The sequence below is a fragment of the Rattus norvegicus genome, chromosome 7 (assembly GCF_021556685.1).
Source record: "Rattus norvegicus strain SHRSP/BbbUtx chromosome 7, alternate assembly SHRSP_T2T, whole genome shotgun sequence".
Taxonomy (NCBI): Eukaryota; Metazoa; Chordata; class Mammalia; order Rodentia; family Muridae; genus Rattus; species Rattus norvegicus.
This window is the reverse complement of record NC_141540.1, coordinates 117,357,843-117,376,477: the sequence shown is the minus strand read 5'-3', so window position 1 is coordinate 117,376,477 and position 18,635 is coordinate 117,357,843. Positions and strand designations below refer to the sequence as shown.

Below are 18,635 nucleotides of genomic sequence, written 5' to 3'. Positions count from 1 at the left end.
CTCGGTGTTGGGAAGATTCAAGGGACAGGTTTTCCTCTGGTCATGGGTTTCTCTCTGACAGAGTCCCAAAGTAGTTAGAACACCTCAAGAATGCTATTTAAGGACAAAACAAAACCAAGGAGGGTTGGGAGGACAAAACAACAGGGCTTAGAGCTATGTTTCAGAGGTTAAGAACTTCTGGCCGCTCTTTCAGCAGACTTGGGTTTGGTTAGCCACATAGTGACTCATCACCGTCCATAATTCCTGTTCAAATGGGTTCAACCCCCTCTTCCCACTTCCCAGGGCACCTGATACCCAGGTGGCACACATACATGCCTGTAGGCAAAGCACTCAGACACAGAAAATGAAATCAAACTGAAAACATTAACTGCTGGTTTTTATTTTAATTTTATTTATATATTATCGTTTTTTCATTTTTATATCTTTATTTGCTTTTGTGGTGTGAATGTTTTGCCATGCATATATGTCTATTTGACCCAATGTGCCTAGCTTCTGTTCAGATCAGAGGAGGGTTTCAGATCACCTGCAACTGGTGGCTGGGAGCCATTATGTGGGTGCTGGGAATTGAACCTGGGTCTGCCAGTGCTCTTAAATGTTGAGCCATCTCTCCAGCCCCCAGACCTCCATCCTCAAAGCTCTCGTTTGCATCTTAGGCATTTGAAGCTTCAGTTACAAAACTTTCATTCTTTTTTTTTTTTTTTTTTCTTTTTTTTTTTTTTTCGGAGCTGGGGACCGAACCCAGGGCCTTGCGCTTCCTAGGCAAGCGCTCTACCACTGAGCTAAATCCCCAACCCCAAAAACTTTCATTCTTAATGCAGAGATTAAACAGGGGAGCCAAACAGTCTGAAACCCAGGCTACGTTGTCAGAGGTTGCTGCTAAGCCATGCCCCTAGGAGGGCTCCAGAATGCAGTTAATCATGACTGTGTGACTAGCTGGGTCAGGTATGGAGGGCAGGGATGTGGTCGGCTTCCTTCACTCGCTCAGTAGGGTGCCTGCAGTGGCCTTGGCTGCCTCCGGGTTGTTTAGAAGAACCTTCACAGGCTACTTGCAATGTCTCTGGGCATAGTTTCCCCGATCTGATCCCATTTGGACTGTGCTGAACTTCCTTGTACCAGGAATTTATATCTTTCCCCCCAAATCTGGGACATCTTCAGCTTTCTTATTTCAAACTGCTTTCCTATGGACCTCTCTTTTTTTTTCCCCCCCTTCGAAACTTCAGATGCAGTGATCTTAGCTCCTGTTTGTCTCTTTGAAGTTCTTTTCCACAGCTCAGATTGGAGGGTTATTTTTTTCCTGTCTGTGATCTATAAATAATATAAATGTATAGAATCCTATAAATATAACAGTGTCTGGCCGATTGGCTGGTTGTGTTGGGTGGTACTAAGCGGTAAGCCTAACATGCTATTTTAGACTTTCTCCCGATTCTTCTAACACCTGGGCCATCATCACTGCCGTTTGTCAACTGTCGTCTCTCTCCAGACTCACTCAACCTAGCGCTTAGGATGTACAGCCATTTTTTTTTTCTGGTCCTTTATCATATATGATTTCATGACCTACCGGGTCCTGTTAAGGCTTCCTAGAATGTTGGCCTTTTGTGAAGCTGGCCCTCATTCTGGTTAGGTTTGGCCCATGGGTGATATCCACCTACTAAGGTGGTGGTCTCAGTATCCACTCTTGTTTAAAGCTTTTTGCTGTACTTTGGGGCACTTTCTCAGCGGGTGCCCCTCAGTCCGGACATGAGCCTGAGCACTGGGGGAAGTGAGTGAGCAAAGGACCTCTCCTCTAGTTCCAGCCAGGTTCCTTGGATGCCCCCCCACCCACATACCCTGGGCTCCAGAGGTGTTCTTGTTATCCACCATCTAGATACCAGGACCTGTCCCCATCTTTTAACTTCCTGTGCTGACATGCAATTCCATATGCAGGGCATATGCAGGGCAAAGCAGCCAGAGAGAAAGAGACCTTGCCACACTTCTCCGGCCTACCCGGACCCGGTGCCTGAACCCCTATGCCCATGAAGATAAAGATTCTGGAGGCTCCTGGGTCTCTATAATGACACCCACTCTGACACCACAGGGTTGGGGAAAATGAAGAAAACAGGAATCCTGTTACACTCTAGATACAGCGGTTCTCAACCTTCCTAACGCTTCGACCCTTTAATATAATTCCTCATGTTGTGGTGATTCCCCTCCACCCCAACCATGGCATTATTTCATTGCTACTTCATAACTACAATTTTGCTACAGTTACAAATCGTAATGTGATTATCTGATAACCAGGATATCTGATATGCGGGTTAAGACCCACAGGTTGAGAACGCTGGGTTGCAGAGGAATAAGTGAGCTTCCGTCAGGACTTTAACTTATCCTCCACGGTGCTCAGACCGTGCCATCCCCTGATGGAGACCATTGACACAGCACAAGAGTGGACGCTCCCCCTTACCCATTGCTCTCTGATTAGATGTTCCCATATTGCCACCACTGTGACCATCCCAGGTTTTCCCAGCCCCCACCCTCACCCCCGTGCCCAGAAAGTGATGTTCATCTTCTGTCCGGAGAGCTTAACTGAGTGAGACCTGGGCTGAGGCACATTGCTGTATCTTGGCCAGACATGGAGGGCTTAGGGATTACTACCTTCACTTAAAAAGTAGTGGCAGGTCAGGTTCCAGTGTCTGGCTGGTGTGTAAGCCCCAATGACAAGCAATGGCCCCCCACAGCCAGCTATTATCCACCACTGAAAGGGTGTTTCGGGCTGTTCTGCTCCTGTTCAAGGAAATTCAGGATCCTAAGACACAGTGTTTGGATAATCTTGACATGTAGGCATGCGGTGTCCTGGGATAGTCAGTGGGCAGCATGCTGAGTGTCTGAAAAGGAGGAGGGTGAGTGGGGTCAAAATGTGAGCAGCCAGCCTGCGTGACTATAGTGACTATAGTGAGCCCCTGCATTTAACAGTCACTAAAGCAAGTCTTATTATTCTGAGATCCCTTGAATAAATATCACCCAGCCTTAGACTGCTGCGCTCACAAACTGACCATGGCTTCCAAAAAGTGTAAATCTAGGCTCCCGGCTCCGGGCTCCAGCTACTACTTTCTTAACTCCTAGTACCACCTTTGACCAACCTCCACCTACTCTTTGGCCAATGATTGGATTAACATTCCAATTTCTCTTCTTCTTTTTTTTAATCAAAGGGATATAATAACAGTACATAGCTCAGAGGGGGTCTAATGTATCCCGGAAGTGATCTAATCACATCTTCAGTGGTGTTTCCAGGCAGCAGCTTTTAACATGCTTGTAGTTTTTCTCTTCTTATCTAAATAGAAGACCCCTCCCTCCAAAACCAGGCCAAGGAAATTAAGGTTGCTATAGAAACAATCCAAAGGCACAAATTAGTTAATAGTTTGTGTTTAAAACTGACTTTATACTGGCCCGTACCTATAATCTCGGCACTCAGAGGTTGAGGCAGAGGGATCGTGAGTTTGAGGACAACTTGGCCTTAAACAAGCCTCAAAACAACAACAAAACATCGTGCGCGCGCGCGCGCGCACACACACACACACACACACACACACACACACACACACGACAGGGAGTGTTGGGTCTAGGGGGCAGGGAGATTTCACAGAAGGCTAAAGGCAGAATGACAAGTATTAACTTGGTTCTGGCTGCTTTATTCCCTACAGGTCAGACATGACTTCTTGTCCACCTGCCAACATACGATTTGTTCCTTTTTCTTGGTGACATGAAGGACGGATTGAGGCAGGGCAGTCCAGTGCTTGGCCGCTTTCCCTCACTCAGTTTGCCTAGTCTTCCCTATCTATCCAGGCCCAGGAGGAGTCGCTTGACAAACCCAAAAGGTCAGGGACCCACCCAGAGCAGAGCAGAGCAGAGCAGGGACAACAAGGATGAGAGAGGTGTGTGTTACCCAGCTGAGGGAGGCCCTTCAAGTTTTCTTGCATGGTCGGAGCTGACTCATCTGATGCAGGGGCCACAGTGGGAACAGACAGCTTCGCAGCAAAACACATGGATGACTTTCCCAGCTTTGCAGCAAAACACATGGATGACTTTCCTCCCGCACCAGGGCTGAGACACTGGATGGTCAGGAGGCATCTAATTCTTTTTTTTTTTTTCCTTTTTCTTTTTTTCGGAGCTGGGGACCGAACCCAGGGCCTTGCGCTTGCTAGGCAAGCGCTCTACCACTGAGCTAAATCCCCAACCCCGAGGCATCTAATTCTTATGTGGCCCAAAGACCTGGCACACTTACACATGTAACTGTTATAGACACGGAAGAAGCTGGAATTGTGAGCTACAGGATTGCCTCGAGATCAGCAAAGATGGAAAACTGGAGTTTCCAACATCCGTTTAAAAGTTCCGAGGACTGGATGTGGCAGCTCTCACTGATCATCCCAGGATCCAGGAGTTACAAAGAGGAATACCAACTCCACACTCAGACATACACCCACTGGTTGGTGTTCAGAAGATAAGGTCTCCAATTCAGGAAACATGGCTCCAGACCAACGACATTGGACGTCACAATCAGATTTCTCTGGAAGAAGTTGTGGTTTGTGGCACCCTCAGTTGATTCTTTTAAGTAAAATCTCGAAGCAGTGCCGTCAAAGCACAGTGGTAGTTTGTTGTCCTAGTTTGTGTCTTCCTAGTCCCAGCATTTGGGAGTCTAAAATGAGAGGAGTCCCTCCGAGCCATTCACAAGCAACGTGAACACTATGTTGAGATTCCCACTTCGATACACATAGAATGAAGTTGTGCCCATCTCATAATCAGAGACTAGGGCACACCAAGAACGATGGCTGCAGGAACGAGAGCCCCCAGAAACAATGGAGCAGGCAACAGTAGTCACCAGGAAACGTCACCAGGAAAGTGGGGTGGGGGGCATTTTACGAAGAGAAGCTCTTTGTAGAAAACTACAGTAAGCCGCATTAAACAAGTTTAACAGCAGACAGACTGACCCAGTGAGTCAGAAAACGTGCCCGCAGAGGTGGGTGAACTGCAAGACGGTGCAGCAGGCATCGTGGGGAGCACAGCACGAAGGGAGGGTGGAAAGCGAGGCACACGGCAGGATTTCCTAATGTACACCAACCCGTTCCTGAAGGGGAAGGGCTGGGAAGTGAGTAGAGGAAGTGTTGGAAGGGGCGATGAAATGGAGTTTGCCAGAGCTGATCAGACATAAATGTCTACTTTTAAGAAGTTTCCAGGAAGCTGGGTGTGACAGCACACACCATTAAGTGACTCTGGCACTCTTGAGGAGAGGGCAGGGCCAGGTGGATCTTCGTGGGTTAATTCAGGGTCAGTCTGGTCTACAGAGTGAGTTCCAAGGCAGGCAGGGCCAGAGAGAGAGAGAGAGAGAGAGAGAGAGAGAGAGAGAGAGAGAGAGAGAGAGAGAAGTTTCCAGGGCTGAGGATGTAGCTCACTGATAGAACACATGCTTAGCATATGCAAGATGCTAGGTTTGATCCCCAAAGCCTCACCAAGACACAGTGAATCCACAGACTCAGATGCTGCCGTGATCTCCAGGAATCTCAGAGAAGCAAAGAAGGGTGGTTGGGTAGGGTCGATCCCAGAGAAAGCCAAGGAGCCACACGTAGATACAGATTCTTATGGCGGCTTTGTGTATAAAGTGCCTCCTTCAGCCTGATGAGTTTGAACACGGCCTACTGGGTCTGTGTGAATTATTTTGAGGATTATTACCAGGTCTGGTCTCTGCACTGATGGTCTACAGCAAAGTTTGTGAATCAAACCAGGTTGATTACCAGGGTCTTTTTTACTGTAGGGTGAAGTGGAAATTTCTAGTTTCTTTGGAAAGTCATGATGTTTTGCCGGGGTGCACAGGTGAAAGAATGTCTTGCTAAAGCAGACCTGTGAAAGGATGTTTTCCTGTAGCGCACACAGGTGAAAGGATGCTTGCTATAGCAGACGCATGAAGGACTCATGATGAAGGAGTATAAATGTGATGCCACAGACAGTGAGAGCGGGAGCCTTGGTTTGGTTTGCTCCACCTCGAGGTTTCCTCAGGATTGAACTACAGCTGCTGGTTCCTGTGTGCTGTCTGCCTGCCTAGAGGACTGGTCTGCAGCTGCTGGGTTGTGTTTAGTGTTTGTTATGGGACCAAACTGCTGCCAAAGATCAAGCTCACCCCCGAAGAACTATTGCTAAGCAGGTCCACTTCCCCCACGTCCTAATAACTTTTCTCTTCCCACCTCTGGTGGGTGGTGGGCTAGAGGAGAGATGGAAAGCTTATTAAAATAGGCTGCAAAAATGGTATGCCAACAGTGGGGACTGATAGAAGGAATCCCCACACACACAGTGAATCCAGAACACACACACACACACACACACACACACACACACACCTCCAGCTCACAAGCTGCCCTTGCCTGGGACCTAGTTCTTTGATTCTTCAGGGTTTGTTCCTTGTCTGTGCACTCTCTCAAAATATTCCACATGTTCTTCTGGGCATTCTGGGATGTTTGCATGCAGTATGGCAACCTTTCCTTTATAAATAAGGAGGCTCGCACAGCTGAGACTCTGGCTGGAGTGACACCCACAGCTAGGCTGTAGTCACTGACATTCTTTACATTCTTCACCTGGCCAAGGGGCCTCACCACATTCCCAGGAGTATTTTCCTCTATTTCTTTAAAGAACTTGGTGGATTTTATGTTGTTCTTATTTCTTGTTATAGTGAAAAGAAACAACTCTATGTTCGACTTTTAAATTATTTTATTTTACGTGTCTTAGTATCCCGCCTGCATGTAGGCCTGTATACCACATACATGCCTGGTACTCACTGGGCTCAAGAGAGGGCATCAGATTCCCTGGGTGGGACTGGAGTTATAGGTGGTTGTGAGCCCCCATGTAGTGCCGGGAAGCAAAACTGGGTCTTCTGGAGGGACGGTCAGTACTTAAAACTGCCGAGCCAACACTCCAGCCTGTGTTTACTTCTTTTGTTTGTCTCTTGAGATACAGCCTTATGTAGCTTAGGCTGGCTTTGAACTCCTTATGTAATTGTGTATGTTCCTGAACCTCTGGTTCTCCTGTTCCTCCTTCCAAGTGCTGAGATCATAGGTATAGGCCAACACGTCGTCTTTCTGCGTTCCAAAGTTAAGGACCGTTCTCTGCAGCTTGAGAGATGGCTTAGCAGTTGAGAATCCTTACTATTGTTCCAGAGGAGCAAATCTCAGCTCCCAGTACAGACATCAGACAGCTCACACCCACCCAAAACTTCAACTCCAGTGGATCTGGCACCCAGATGACATTCACACACACACATAAACACGAACACACACACACACACACACACACACAAATAAAAATAATAAAAATAAAAAAAATAAATCCTCAAAAGTATCTTTCTAAGCAATAATCTATTAACAAACAATACTAGTTTTAGAGTAACTAGATGGTCAGGTGGTGGTTGTGCACGTCTTTAAACCAAACACTGGGGCGGTAGAGCAGGAGGACCTCTGTGAGTTCAAGGCTAGCCTAGTCTACTGAACCAGTTCCAGGACAGCTAGAGCTACCCAGTGAAATCCTATCTTGAAAAAAATATGAATGAATGATTTTCATGTGAAATGAATGATCTTTCATATGAAAAATTAGATATGAAAATTATTCTTTAGAAATTTCGAATATGGACATTTTAACCTTTAGGTAAATGTTCTCTAAAATATGACTATTTGGAGACAGGATCAGTAAGTGAAAATTAAGATACACTGAGGTCGGGGTTGGGGATTTAGCTCAGTGGTAGAGTGCTTGCCTAGCAAGCACAAGGCCCTGGGTTCGATCCTCAGCTCTGAAAAAAAAAAAAAAAAAAGATACACTGAGGTCACTGAGGTAGTATAGAACGTGTCATGGCTCAAGATAGCCTCAAGATCCCAATCCTATTCCCCCTTCCTCAACTCAGGGATCATAGGTATGCACCATTGTGCCCAGTACTGACCAATGTACTTAAGGAAGAGGCTGTTGGGCCTGGAGAGGTGGCTCAACAGTTGTCTTAGTTAGGGTTTCACTGCTGTGAACAGACACCATGACCAAGGCAACTCTTGCAAGAACAACATTTAGTTGGGGCTGGCTTACAGGTTCAGAGGTTCAGTCCAATATCACCAAGGCAAGAACATGGCAGCATCCAGGCAGGCATGGTACAGGAGGAGCTGGGAGTTCTACATCTTCATCTGAAGGCTGCTAGGAGAAGACTGGCTCCCATGTGGTTAGGAGAAGGGTCTCATTGTTCACCCCACAGTAACACACTTCCTCCAATAAGACCACACCTCCTTTCCTGTGCCAAGCATATTCAAACTACAACAGCAGCTAAAAGCACTTTCTGCTCTTCCAGAGGACTCAGGCTCTATTCCCAGAACCCCTATGAAGGCTCACAACTGTCTGTAACTGCTGACTCTCTTCTGGCCGCTATGGACCCTTCATGAACACAGCACATAGAAACATGCACAGTGAAAGCACTCCTGGACATACAATAAAATAAACCTAGAAGAAAGAAAAAAAAAGAAAGAAAGAAGTTAAGACACAGTCACATCCAGACAAGCTTTGTTCAAGGATGTAGAGAGGAGAACCTGTCCACACATCAAGGGGAGAGCTTCAGGGCAGACAAGCCCTGACTCTCTGTAATCCTGGACTTCTACCCTGAGCTATGAGAAAATTAATTTCTGCTCTTTAAGTTACCACGCTGGTGGTATCTGTTACGATAATTCAAATAACCCCCTCTGCTTTTTTTTTTTTCTTTCAAGAAAGCATTTCTCTGTGTAACCCTGGCTATCCTGGAACTTGCTCTGTAGACCAGGCTGGCCTTGAACTCACATAGATCTGCCTGCCTCTGCCTCCCCATGGCTGGGATAAAAGGTATGTGACACCACCCATCAATAACTGCCTGGCAATATTCACTCTCTTAAAGAAACGGGCAATGTTACATTGTATCGCTTACTACACAAGTTCATTGTTATCTTAGACTTCCATCTGTTTTTAGTCAATGTTGAAAAGTGAATAAGCCTTCCTTGTGGCATCTAGAAAATCATCTCAACAAGAGAAATAACTTGTATGTTCGCATTGGTCTCCTCTAAATGCAGCTGAATGGCTGTTGAGTGTCTCCTGAATTCTGAATGTTGTGACTATTGATGACCCATGAAGAGCTCAGAGCTCATCCACTGATAGGTGTGCCCACCATATAGCTTCCTATGCATCTGCTTGTACTGTTGTATTGATCAAGTGCAAAATGACCTGTTGGACACATGTTGGAGATGAATAAAAATGTAATGCTCAAGTCCTCCTCGGAGACAGTTTGGGGGGTGTGATGGAGTTTCATCCCTGAGGAGAGCCTTGTACCCAAGGCTTCCAAACACACACACACACACACACACACACACTCACCAGGAACCACTTCCAAATTAAGAAGTTACAGAGAGGCTGCTTGGCCCTCTCATCGACTGTCGTCAGGAAGCAGTAGTTTCCTGCCACATGAGGTGAGCTCCCCAGAGGAGCTCCGAAGATCAATACTGGCTTCCTTGGAGCAAGAACAGAAGCCACAGTCTCATCACCCATCCCACTTCTGCTTTCCTCTGGTCTTTGAGGCAAGTTTCTAAATCCAGGCTACAGTCCTGGAGAGCACTGCCTAAAAGCAGAAAGCCAGGTGCTGCGGCTAGGCAAGGGGCCTCCTCTCTTCCTACCTGAAATACCTAGCCTCAGGGAACACCTGTCTAAGCCTTGAAAGGCACCTGCCAGAGGGAAAGAAATGGCCAGGGATTCAGAAATTAGATCACCGATCTACCCTTCAGGAGGGACAGACTCAGAGAGACCCGGAAGGGACACCCAAGGATCTGTGTTGAATCTACAAGAGGTAGAAGAAAGGCATTGGGTGCTTAAGCACAAGGCAAGATGTCAAGAGGGTAGATGACCCTGAGAGGGGTATGCCCAGAGGACATCTCGTTAATAGTAAGCTCCTGGTGGAATGTGAAGATGCACAGGTGTGCAAACATGGAGCCTAAGGACGTCTTGTCTGAGAGATGACAGAGGCAGAGGCTGGAGGGCAACTGGATCCGGAGCACTGGCTGAGGGAAGTGACCAAGAACATAGCCCAGGCTCAGGCTCCATGCTGAATGTTGGATTCCACAGTCCCGTCTAAATCCAACAGGAGCTTGTCTCAAGGCCATTTCCCAGGCACTGGGGCTTAGAAGGCACACATTTGTCTGACACAGGACTGGCTACGGGACAGAAAAGGGGAAGAAAATGAATTGAGGTTTGGCCCATATGTTGCTGCCTCAGAAGGCTCTCTGGACCTAAGCCTTCCTGGGTCCTTCCCCACACATCCATCACACCATTGATGAGGGCCTGGTGTGTGCTTACCCTTGGCAGCAAGAGCAGACAACTCTGCCCTTATAGGCACTTCAGCATGGACAGATGAAACAAACCAACACAGGCAGGCCCGGTGCCAAATATCATGGGAAAGGCTGTGAGGCTAGGGGGGAGACAGGGTGTACAAGCATGGGGCCTAGGAAAGTCTTGTCAGAGAAATGACATCTGCGGAGTCAAGACCTGAAGGAAGTGGCCTCAGAGGACGACAGGAAATATATTATATGTATAAGACACGATCAGCACAAAGAGTGATGGGCCTGTCAAGTGCAGCCTCTACAAAGGCAAAACCAGCCATGGCAAAGGTCTTATGGGATGGAACCTAGAGGAAGCTTGTGCAAGCTTGGTCCCCCAAGAGGCTCTGCTAACACTGTGGTACAAGAGCTCCTCCTCATTTGAATTCTTAGTACAGACTCCCCAGTGTGGCTAGGGACTCCCCAATGTGGCTAGGGTCCCAGTAAAACAGGCACAAATAGGTGGATGCAAGAACTTGGAAATTGCCTTCCAAGCATTGGCCCTGTTCTGGTTTCTGGGGCCAGTAGAGAGTTAACCCCTCCTGATCTGCTAAACTAGCTAACCCTTTTTCAGGATGGGTAGAAGACCAAGGCAAGGTGCAACATTCTAAGCAGGCTATGACATAAAACAGGAGCAGGGGTGGGGGTGGGGCGCAGAGCTGGAGCAGGCCAGGGGACAGATGGTGTTTAAATGAGAGGGCACCCAGGGTCTCTATACAGCAAGGGGAGGTGACGGTGGGTAGGAGGGTAGATGTAGGAGTGAGGGCAGTTGAGGTGTGGAGAGAGGTTTTCAGGAAATTCTGCTGGATGTGTCAGGTGAGAAATACTCCCTCTTCGTAGTCCTTCATAGTGGAGAGGAGAGGGTCACATTTGGGAAGAAAAGAGAAAGTAGGCTTGGGCACTGAAAAAGAAGCACGGAATTCTGGGTCAGGAAGAGACAGGTGGCCAGGATTTAAAGTGCATCCTGTCAGTCTGTGCTGCTGTGTATCTTTAGTGATATTTTCCTTGGCTACCTAAGGAGGGAACTGGCTCCATTTCTGAGACCATATGGCTGGCTTCCTACCACTGAAGTGCCTGCCCCCAGATGCCCTTGACCCTTGCTGCCCCATTCAGACTCTCCACATCAGGCGGAGTTCAGGACATTTGTCATAAGAGCAGAATCGGTATGCGGTGCTGGAAGAATTGGCTCCAAGAGTTGGACAGAAGTGGTTTCCGAAGAGACCAGACATAGTCTTGCTGAGAGAACCACAGCTGCCTGGGAAACCTTGGAGAGGCCTCCGCAGGAATGGGTGGTGCCTTTGAGGGGCGCGTCTCTTTGAGGCGGAGCTTTTGGGGAAGCAGGAGTGGTCTGGGAGGACGAGGCGTGCCCGAGGCGGGGCTCTGACGCCCTGGATCGAGCTACACTCCAGCACCGGCCGGCAGAGGCGGCTCCGGAGGGGCGGGGCGGCTCCTCCCTCGGGTCCGCTGCGAGCCCGCGCCTCCCAATTCCCGGAGCTGAGAAGGGCTCGCGGCGGCCGCTCCGCTGGGCTCCAGGTTGGGCTGCCGGGCGCTGGGCCAGGGCGGGCGGGAGAGCGACGGGGGCTTGCGCGGAGGGCGGCGGCCTGGGCTCGCCGAGCCATGGCGGCCCCGGAGCCGGCGCCGAGGAGAGGCCGGGAACGCGAGCGGGAGGACGAGAGCGAGGACGAGAGCGACATCCTGGAGGAGAGCCCGTGTGGCCGCTGGCAGAAGCGGCGGGAGCAGGTGGGCACGGGTGCGGGTAACGCCACCGTCCCGTAGCCTAAGCATGGAGGCCATGGCATCCGAGAGGCCGAGCCAGTATGAGGGTCTCCCCGGACGCTCTGGCCTCTGGAGGCCCTCGGATCCCTTTGGCCCCAAGCCCTGGTGAGAAACCCCCAAACCTTGAACACCAGTGTCATCCCGGGACCACATCCACGTGCCTCTTGGATGCCCCACTACCCCTCTGGGTATAGTCCCCAACCTCTAAAACCTGCTTTACCTTCTGGCCCAGCCCCTGGACACCACCCCTCTTCCCCCTGGGTCATAGATTCCCCAGCCTTACCTTCCCCAGCTTTCCCACTGAGTTGGGCAGGGCTAGCAACACATTCATGGCTGGGGGAAGGTTGTGGCAGAGACCACGTCCACACCCTGGGTCTATTCGTATCAGGACACACATCCTTCCCACCTAGGTGAACCAAGGGAACATGCCCGGGATTCAGAGCACCTTTCTGGCCATGGACACGGAAGAGGGGGTAGAAGTGGTGTGGAACGAACTCCACTTCGGGGATAGGAAGGCCTTTGCGGCCCATGAGGTGAGGCCTGTCTGTACCCCTTTTGCCCTATACCGTTGATTGCCCCCACGACCATCCTTCTTCTCCAGGAGAAGATCCAGACCATGTTTGAGCAGCTGGCGCTGGTGGACCACCCCAACATCGTCAAGCTGCACAAGTATTGGCTGGATGCCTCTGAGGCCCGCGCGAGGGTGAGCTAGGGGCGGGTGAAGGGCGGAGTGAAGCCACAGGCTGGGTGGGGCAGCATGGGGACCCACCCGCAACGGCGGAGCCCGCCTGCCCGCAGGTCATCTTCATCACAGAATACGTGTCGTCTGGCAGCCTCAAGCAGTTCCTCAAAAAGACCAAGAAGAACCACAAGGCCATGAACGCCCGGGTATGGGGAGTGGGTTGGGGACTGGAGGGAGTCCAGCAGAACTTAGGGACAGTAGTGGGGCGGGGGACTCCGAGAGGCCTCGGTTCAGGAGTGGGGTAGCGGGCGGGCTCCGCAGGCTCAGCAGCCTCTTGGTGCCCACCCGACGGAGTCGTGCGTCCGCTGCCAGGCCTGGAAGCGCTGGTGTACGCAGATCCTGTCTGCACTCAGGTGAGAGCCTGGCTTGCCCACGCACTTGCCCCCTGCTCTTCCTTCACCTTTCTTTCCGGTGCGCTCTGACCCGGTTTTTCCTGCCTCCCTTCCTCTATGCTTGCAGTTTTTTGCACGCCTGCAGTCCCCCCATCATCCACGGAAACCTGACCAGCGACACGATCTTCATTCAGCACAATGGCCTCATCAAGATCGGCTCTGGTGCTGGCGAGGCGGGGCGGGGCAGGGGGCAGGGGTGGGGAACCAGCGGGAGCCCAGGACAGAGACTGCCCAGTCTCCTGGCCCCACTGACGCCCTCTCTTTCTCTCTGCGTCGGCCGTTGCAGTGTGGTACCGCATCTTCTCCAATGGTGTGTGGGGTCTCTGGGGTGTGGGAGCTGTGGAGAAACTGGTCTGCTCAGCATCACACTTTTTCTTAGCACTTCCTGACGATCTCCGGAGCCCTATAAGAACTGAACGGGAGGAGCTCCGAAACCTGCACTTTTTCCCACCAGAGTATGGCGGTGAGTCCTAAAGCCGCTTTCCATCTGACCTGCTGGCACATCAGAATGTCCAATCAACTCTGCCTTGTTTTTCCCATTTCAGAGGTCAACGATGGGACTGCTGTGGACATCTTCTCCTTTGGGATGTGTGCACTGGAGGTACTGTTCACTCTCCTCATAGCCTCTGCTTTGGCTCTACTCCATCTCACCATTTCCAATTTGTGCCCTGCACCCAGATGGCGGTCTTGGAGATCCAAGCCAACGGGGATACCCGAGTCACAGAAGAAGCTATTGCTCGGGCCAGGCACTCGCTGAGTGACCCCAACATGCGGGTGAGCAGCTTAACCCCTCTAGGACTGGCTGCAGGTCTTGGGCTTGCCCTTGAAGCCCTCTAGGTAGGCTAGAGGTGTAGTCTGGTCAGTACATTTGAAAGTGTTAGCATCTGAAAGCGTAGCTGGCGGACTGAGGTCACCTCAAAGGAAGACTCTTCTAGGAGCTCACGGAATTTCAAGAGGGTGAATGGAAGTAGGGCATGGGTGTTTGGAGCCCAAGGCCTTCCTGCCCTCAAGTTTACAGAATCAGATCCTGAGCTGCTAATGGGATGCCTTCTCAGGCAGGCATGATGGAGGACATCATTGTGGAGGTGGGAGGATGCAATGATTGGACCCGTGGGGTCTAGGGTCTTGAAAGATCTCCTCTAGAGCGAGGATTTTCCACCCACCACTACCTTTCTTCCCCACAACCTAGGAATTCATCCTCTCCTGCCTGGCCCGGGACCCTGCCCGCCGACCCTCAGCCCACAACCTCCTCTTCCACCGAGTGCTCTTTGAGGTGCACTCGCTGAAGCTGCTGGCAGCCCACTGTTTCATCCAGCACCAGTGTGAGGGGCAGAAGGGCCGGGGTGGACCAGGATCCTGGGGTCAGATCATGGAAGGGTCTTTGCAGGACCCTTAGGTTGGGTCCATCCCCATGGGCATTTCTGTGGTTCACAGACCTCATGCCTGAGAATGTGGTAGAGGAAAAGACCAAGGCCATGGACCTCCATGCAGTGTTGGCTGAGATGCCCCAGCCCCATGGACCCCCAATGCAGTGGCGGTGAGTGGTGGCAAATGAGGCTTCCCCTCCTAACTGCTTGGCTAGGCTTTGGCTTGATGCCTCTTATGTCTTATGACACCTCTTCCATACCATTCCAGGTACTCAGAGGTTTCCTTCTTGGAGCTGGACAAATTCCTAGAGGATGTCAGGTGAGAGCTGGCATGACAGTGAAGAAAAAACACTATCAGACCCGAGTCCCCACCTACCTACCCCCTGTCTATCTCCAGGAATGGCATCTATCCACTCATGAATTTCGCTGCTGCTCGGCCCTTGGGACTTCCTCGTGTGTTGGCCCCACCCCCAGAGGAGGCCCAAAAGGCCAAAACTCCAACCCCAGAACCCTTTGACTCGGAGACCAGGAAGGTGAGTCCCAACTCCTGCTGTACTATGCTGTTTCTCAGAGTTAACCACAACCAGGGAATGGGTGCCTCTGGGGACCTGTCTCTGTCCATCCCAATTCTCCCCCAGGCTTCCAGAGACCAAATCCAAGCTGACCATTTTTCCCCAGAGGCTTCTTGCTTTTACAGTCCTTCCCCATCCCATTGCGTGGTCTCTTCCATAGGCTTTTGGCCACCTCCATTCCCCATCTGGATCCAGAGCCATCACTCTGATCTCCCCCATCCTAGCTTCCATCCTTCCTCAGCACACCCTAAATTCAAATGCCAGTCGTCTACATGTCCTGGATCCCAGCTGCACAGAGAGCTAGTAGAAATCAGCCTCAGGGGGTTGGGGATTTAGCTCAGTGGTAGAGCGCTTGCCTAGGAAGCGTAAGGCCCTGGGTTGGGTCCCCAGCTCCGAAAAAAAGAACCAAAAAAAAAAAAAAAAAAGAAAAGAAAAGAAAAGAAAAAGAAAAAGAAAAGAAATCAGCCTCAGTCCCCTGTCCTGCTCCTGGTGGCACCCCATTTTTCTGTACTGTTGCACCCTGAGACACAGCATTTCCTTGCTTTCCACAGTTCTCTTTCTCTGTCTCTGTCTCGCTGTCTGTTTCTGTCTCTCTCTTTGTCTCTGCCTCTCTCTGTGTGTCTGTCTCTGTCTCTCCTTCTGTCCCTCTCTCCCTCTGGCATTGTATTCATCATTCAGTACCCAACAGAAGGCTACTCTTGGAAGCCTTCCCTAATACCTCAGGGATGGTGCAGTAAGATGTGTTTTCCGGACTTCCCTTGGAGATGTCTACCATTTTTTGGGTCTCTGCTGATCCTTCTGGGCTCCTTTGTTAAATAATACTCTGTGGCTAATACACTTCCCCTGCCACAGGTGGTCCAGATGCAGTGCAACCTGGAAAGAAGCGAGGACAAGGCTCGGTGGCACGTGAGCAAGGGCCCTGGGTGGGACTAGGAAAGACGGGGACCAATCAACTCTGGCACCGCCCTGACCACGCCCTTCCGTCGACAGCTTACTCTGCTTTTGGTGCTTGAGGACCGGTTACATCGGCAGCTGACCTATGATCTGCTCCCAAGTAGGCTGGTAGGGGATCAGGTGGTGGGCTGGGGCTCAGGCACCGGCTAGTGCCACAACTCACTTGTCCTGTGTTCTCTCTTCAGCCGACAGTGCCCAGGACCTCGCCGCCGAACTAGTGCACTATGGCTTCCTGCACGAGGTGGGCGGGTGCGCCTCGGGTTTGGAAAGGTGCAGTCTGCCGAGCTGCCCAGTACTACCGTGCTTCCCCACCCCCTCCACTGCAGGATGACCGGACAAAGCTAGCAGCCTTTCTGGAGACCACTTTTCTCAAGTACCGTGGGACACAAGCGTGACCTTTCCAGTCCTGACAGCCCAGCAGAGATACCAGGACTCAGGGTTGTCCACTTGTCAAAGAGCCCCACACTGCTCAAAGCTGCCTTCTGCCTGTGTTCCCTGGAACTGAATACAGGTCTTGCTAGTGAAGACCCCTCCCCCACAGCTTTCTGCAGCAGTGTGGGACCCTGGGGTGGTGATGGAGCCCTGAGCCTGGATGGGAGTGGATACAGGTCAGTTAGGGGACCCACACTCTATCTGGTACTGGACAACAGCCATGCCTTCAGGTGGCAGAAACCTAGGAAGGAGCCTGGTCTCAAAAGTAATAGGGCCCTTCAGGTGTCAGACACAGTGCTGGGCATCAGGCAGACCAAACCTGACCTGATTGGAGACTCATAGATTAGAGAGCTTGGAGTTAGACCTGTGGCCAGGAAATTCCATGGTCACCGCTCAGACCAGTCCCGATTGCCTTGCAGACCTGCCTTGAGCCGTCTCTCTGATCTTTCACACATTTGAGACCAGGACCTGTGTCCTCCACAAAGCCCTTGGGTAGGATCTTTCTGTTCATCAACCCTCTGGCCTAAGGGCTCAGAGGTCAGGCGTCCACTGCATCCCCTCCCCGGGGAAGTCAATGTGTTTGAGTCTGAGGATGTGGGTTCCTCTTTCTCCTTAACCCAACTTGTCTCTCATTCTTGCTGATTTCAGAGTCCTGGTAAATTCTTCCCCTCAGAACCACCCTGATTTCTTGGTTCTTGAACCGCCTCCTCTCTTCCAACTTCAAATTTAAGGTCTTAAACGTTTTTAAATGTGTATATAAATGTAATGCCTCCACGTTCCTTTTGAAACCTTCACGTGTGAAACCAGGAAGGCTCACTACTGTACTATTAATAGTTCCACATTGCTGCTGTTAACACATATCATAGACCCAGTGGTTTGAGACAACACACATACAGTTCTGTACATCAAAAGTTTAATACTAGATTAAGACCCAGGCTAAGTTCCTTTCTGGAAGTTGGGGCTCACCTCCTGCTCCTTCAAGCTATTGGCAGAATTCACTTCCCTACGATGGTAAGGTAGAAATTCCTGTTTTCTTACAGCTGCCAACTAAGAGCCCTTCTCAGCTTCTAGAGGCCACCAATTTTTCTTAGCTCTTCTTCTATCCCCTTCAAGACCAGCAGCATCAAGTTGAATCTTGTCATGGACTAACTGTCTGGTTCTCCACTGCTGGGGAGTTTCGGGGCCTTTTGTGAGTTGGTTGGACCCACCTGGGTAACCTGGGATGATATCCTTCTCAGGGTCTGTAGATTAACCACATCTGCACAGTACCTTTTGCTCTGGAGACTAATCATCCTGGGTCTTGGTGCTTAGAGAGTAGACGTGGATGGTGGATGTCGTTACTATGTTGCCTTCCATGCCACCTTAGCCCAAACCAAAACCTATATTAAGCAAAGTTGTCATGGGACATTTAATAAATTAAATGAACTCTCATTGTGCATGGTCTGACATAGTCTATTTTTAAAATCCACAACAGATTGTACAGATAATTAAACTGAACTTGTAAGCACCAGTGCTGTACTTTAGCATTTTTTTGGTTTGGTTTTGATTTTTTCATGATAGGGTTTCTCTGTGTAGCCCTAGCTGTCCTGGAACTCACTATGTAGACAAGGTTGACCTTGAACTCAGACATCTGCCTGCCTCTGCCTCTCAAGTGCTGGGATTAAAGGCACGCGCCACCATCCGGCTGTTCAGCTTATCATTAGGATACAGCCCTATTTGCCTGGAATTCAGAATCCAGACCAGGCCGGTGCTGTGATTATAGGTATAAGCCACTGTGCCTTACTGCAAACATAGTGTTTTAAAAGTTGACTTGCCAGGCAAGGTCAACAGTGAGTAATCTTCTACCCTGATTTAACACAAATTCAAATCTCATAGCCTCAGCCTGTGTATTAGTCAGCGTTCTCTAGAGTCACAGAACTTATGGAATGTCTCTATATAGTAAGGGAATTTATTGCAATGACTTAGTCTGTAGTACCCAACAGTGGCCACCTATGAATGGGAAGTCCAAGAATCTAGTAGTT

The 18,635-nt window shown here is 50.2% G+C and overlaps 1 protein-coding gene across 1 annotated transcript; it reads left to right on the top strand.

Annotated features, from left to right (window-relative positions):
- Positions 1 to 11,862: 11,862 nt before the first annotated feature.
- Positions 11,863 to 18,121, top strand: Nrbp2 (nuclear receptor binding protein 2). Its single transcript, NM_001415104.1, is given in 18 exon segments — positions 11,863 to 12,119; positions 12,566 to 12,688; positions 12,757 to 12,858; positions 12,954 to 13,043; positions 13,210 to 13,250; positions 13,357 to 13,451; positions 13,576 to 13,599; positions 13,669 to 13,752; positions 13,835 to 13,890; positions 13,968 to 14,063; positions 14,479 to 14,611; positions 14,724 to 14,826; positions 14,925 to 14,975; positions 15,054 to 15,189; positions 16,081 to 16,134; positions 16,219 to 16,282; positions 16,368 to 16,423; positions 16,509 to 18,121. Coding segments are annotated over 18 exon segments (1,500 nt in total). The 5' UTR covers positions 11,863 to 11,996; the 3' UTR covers positions 16,578 to 18,121.
- Positions 18,122 to 18,635: the final 514 nt, after the last annotated feature.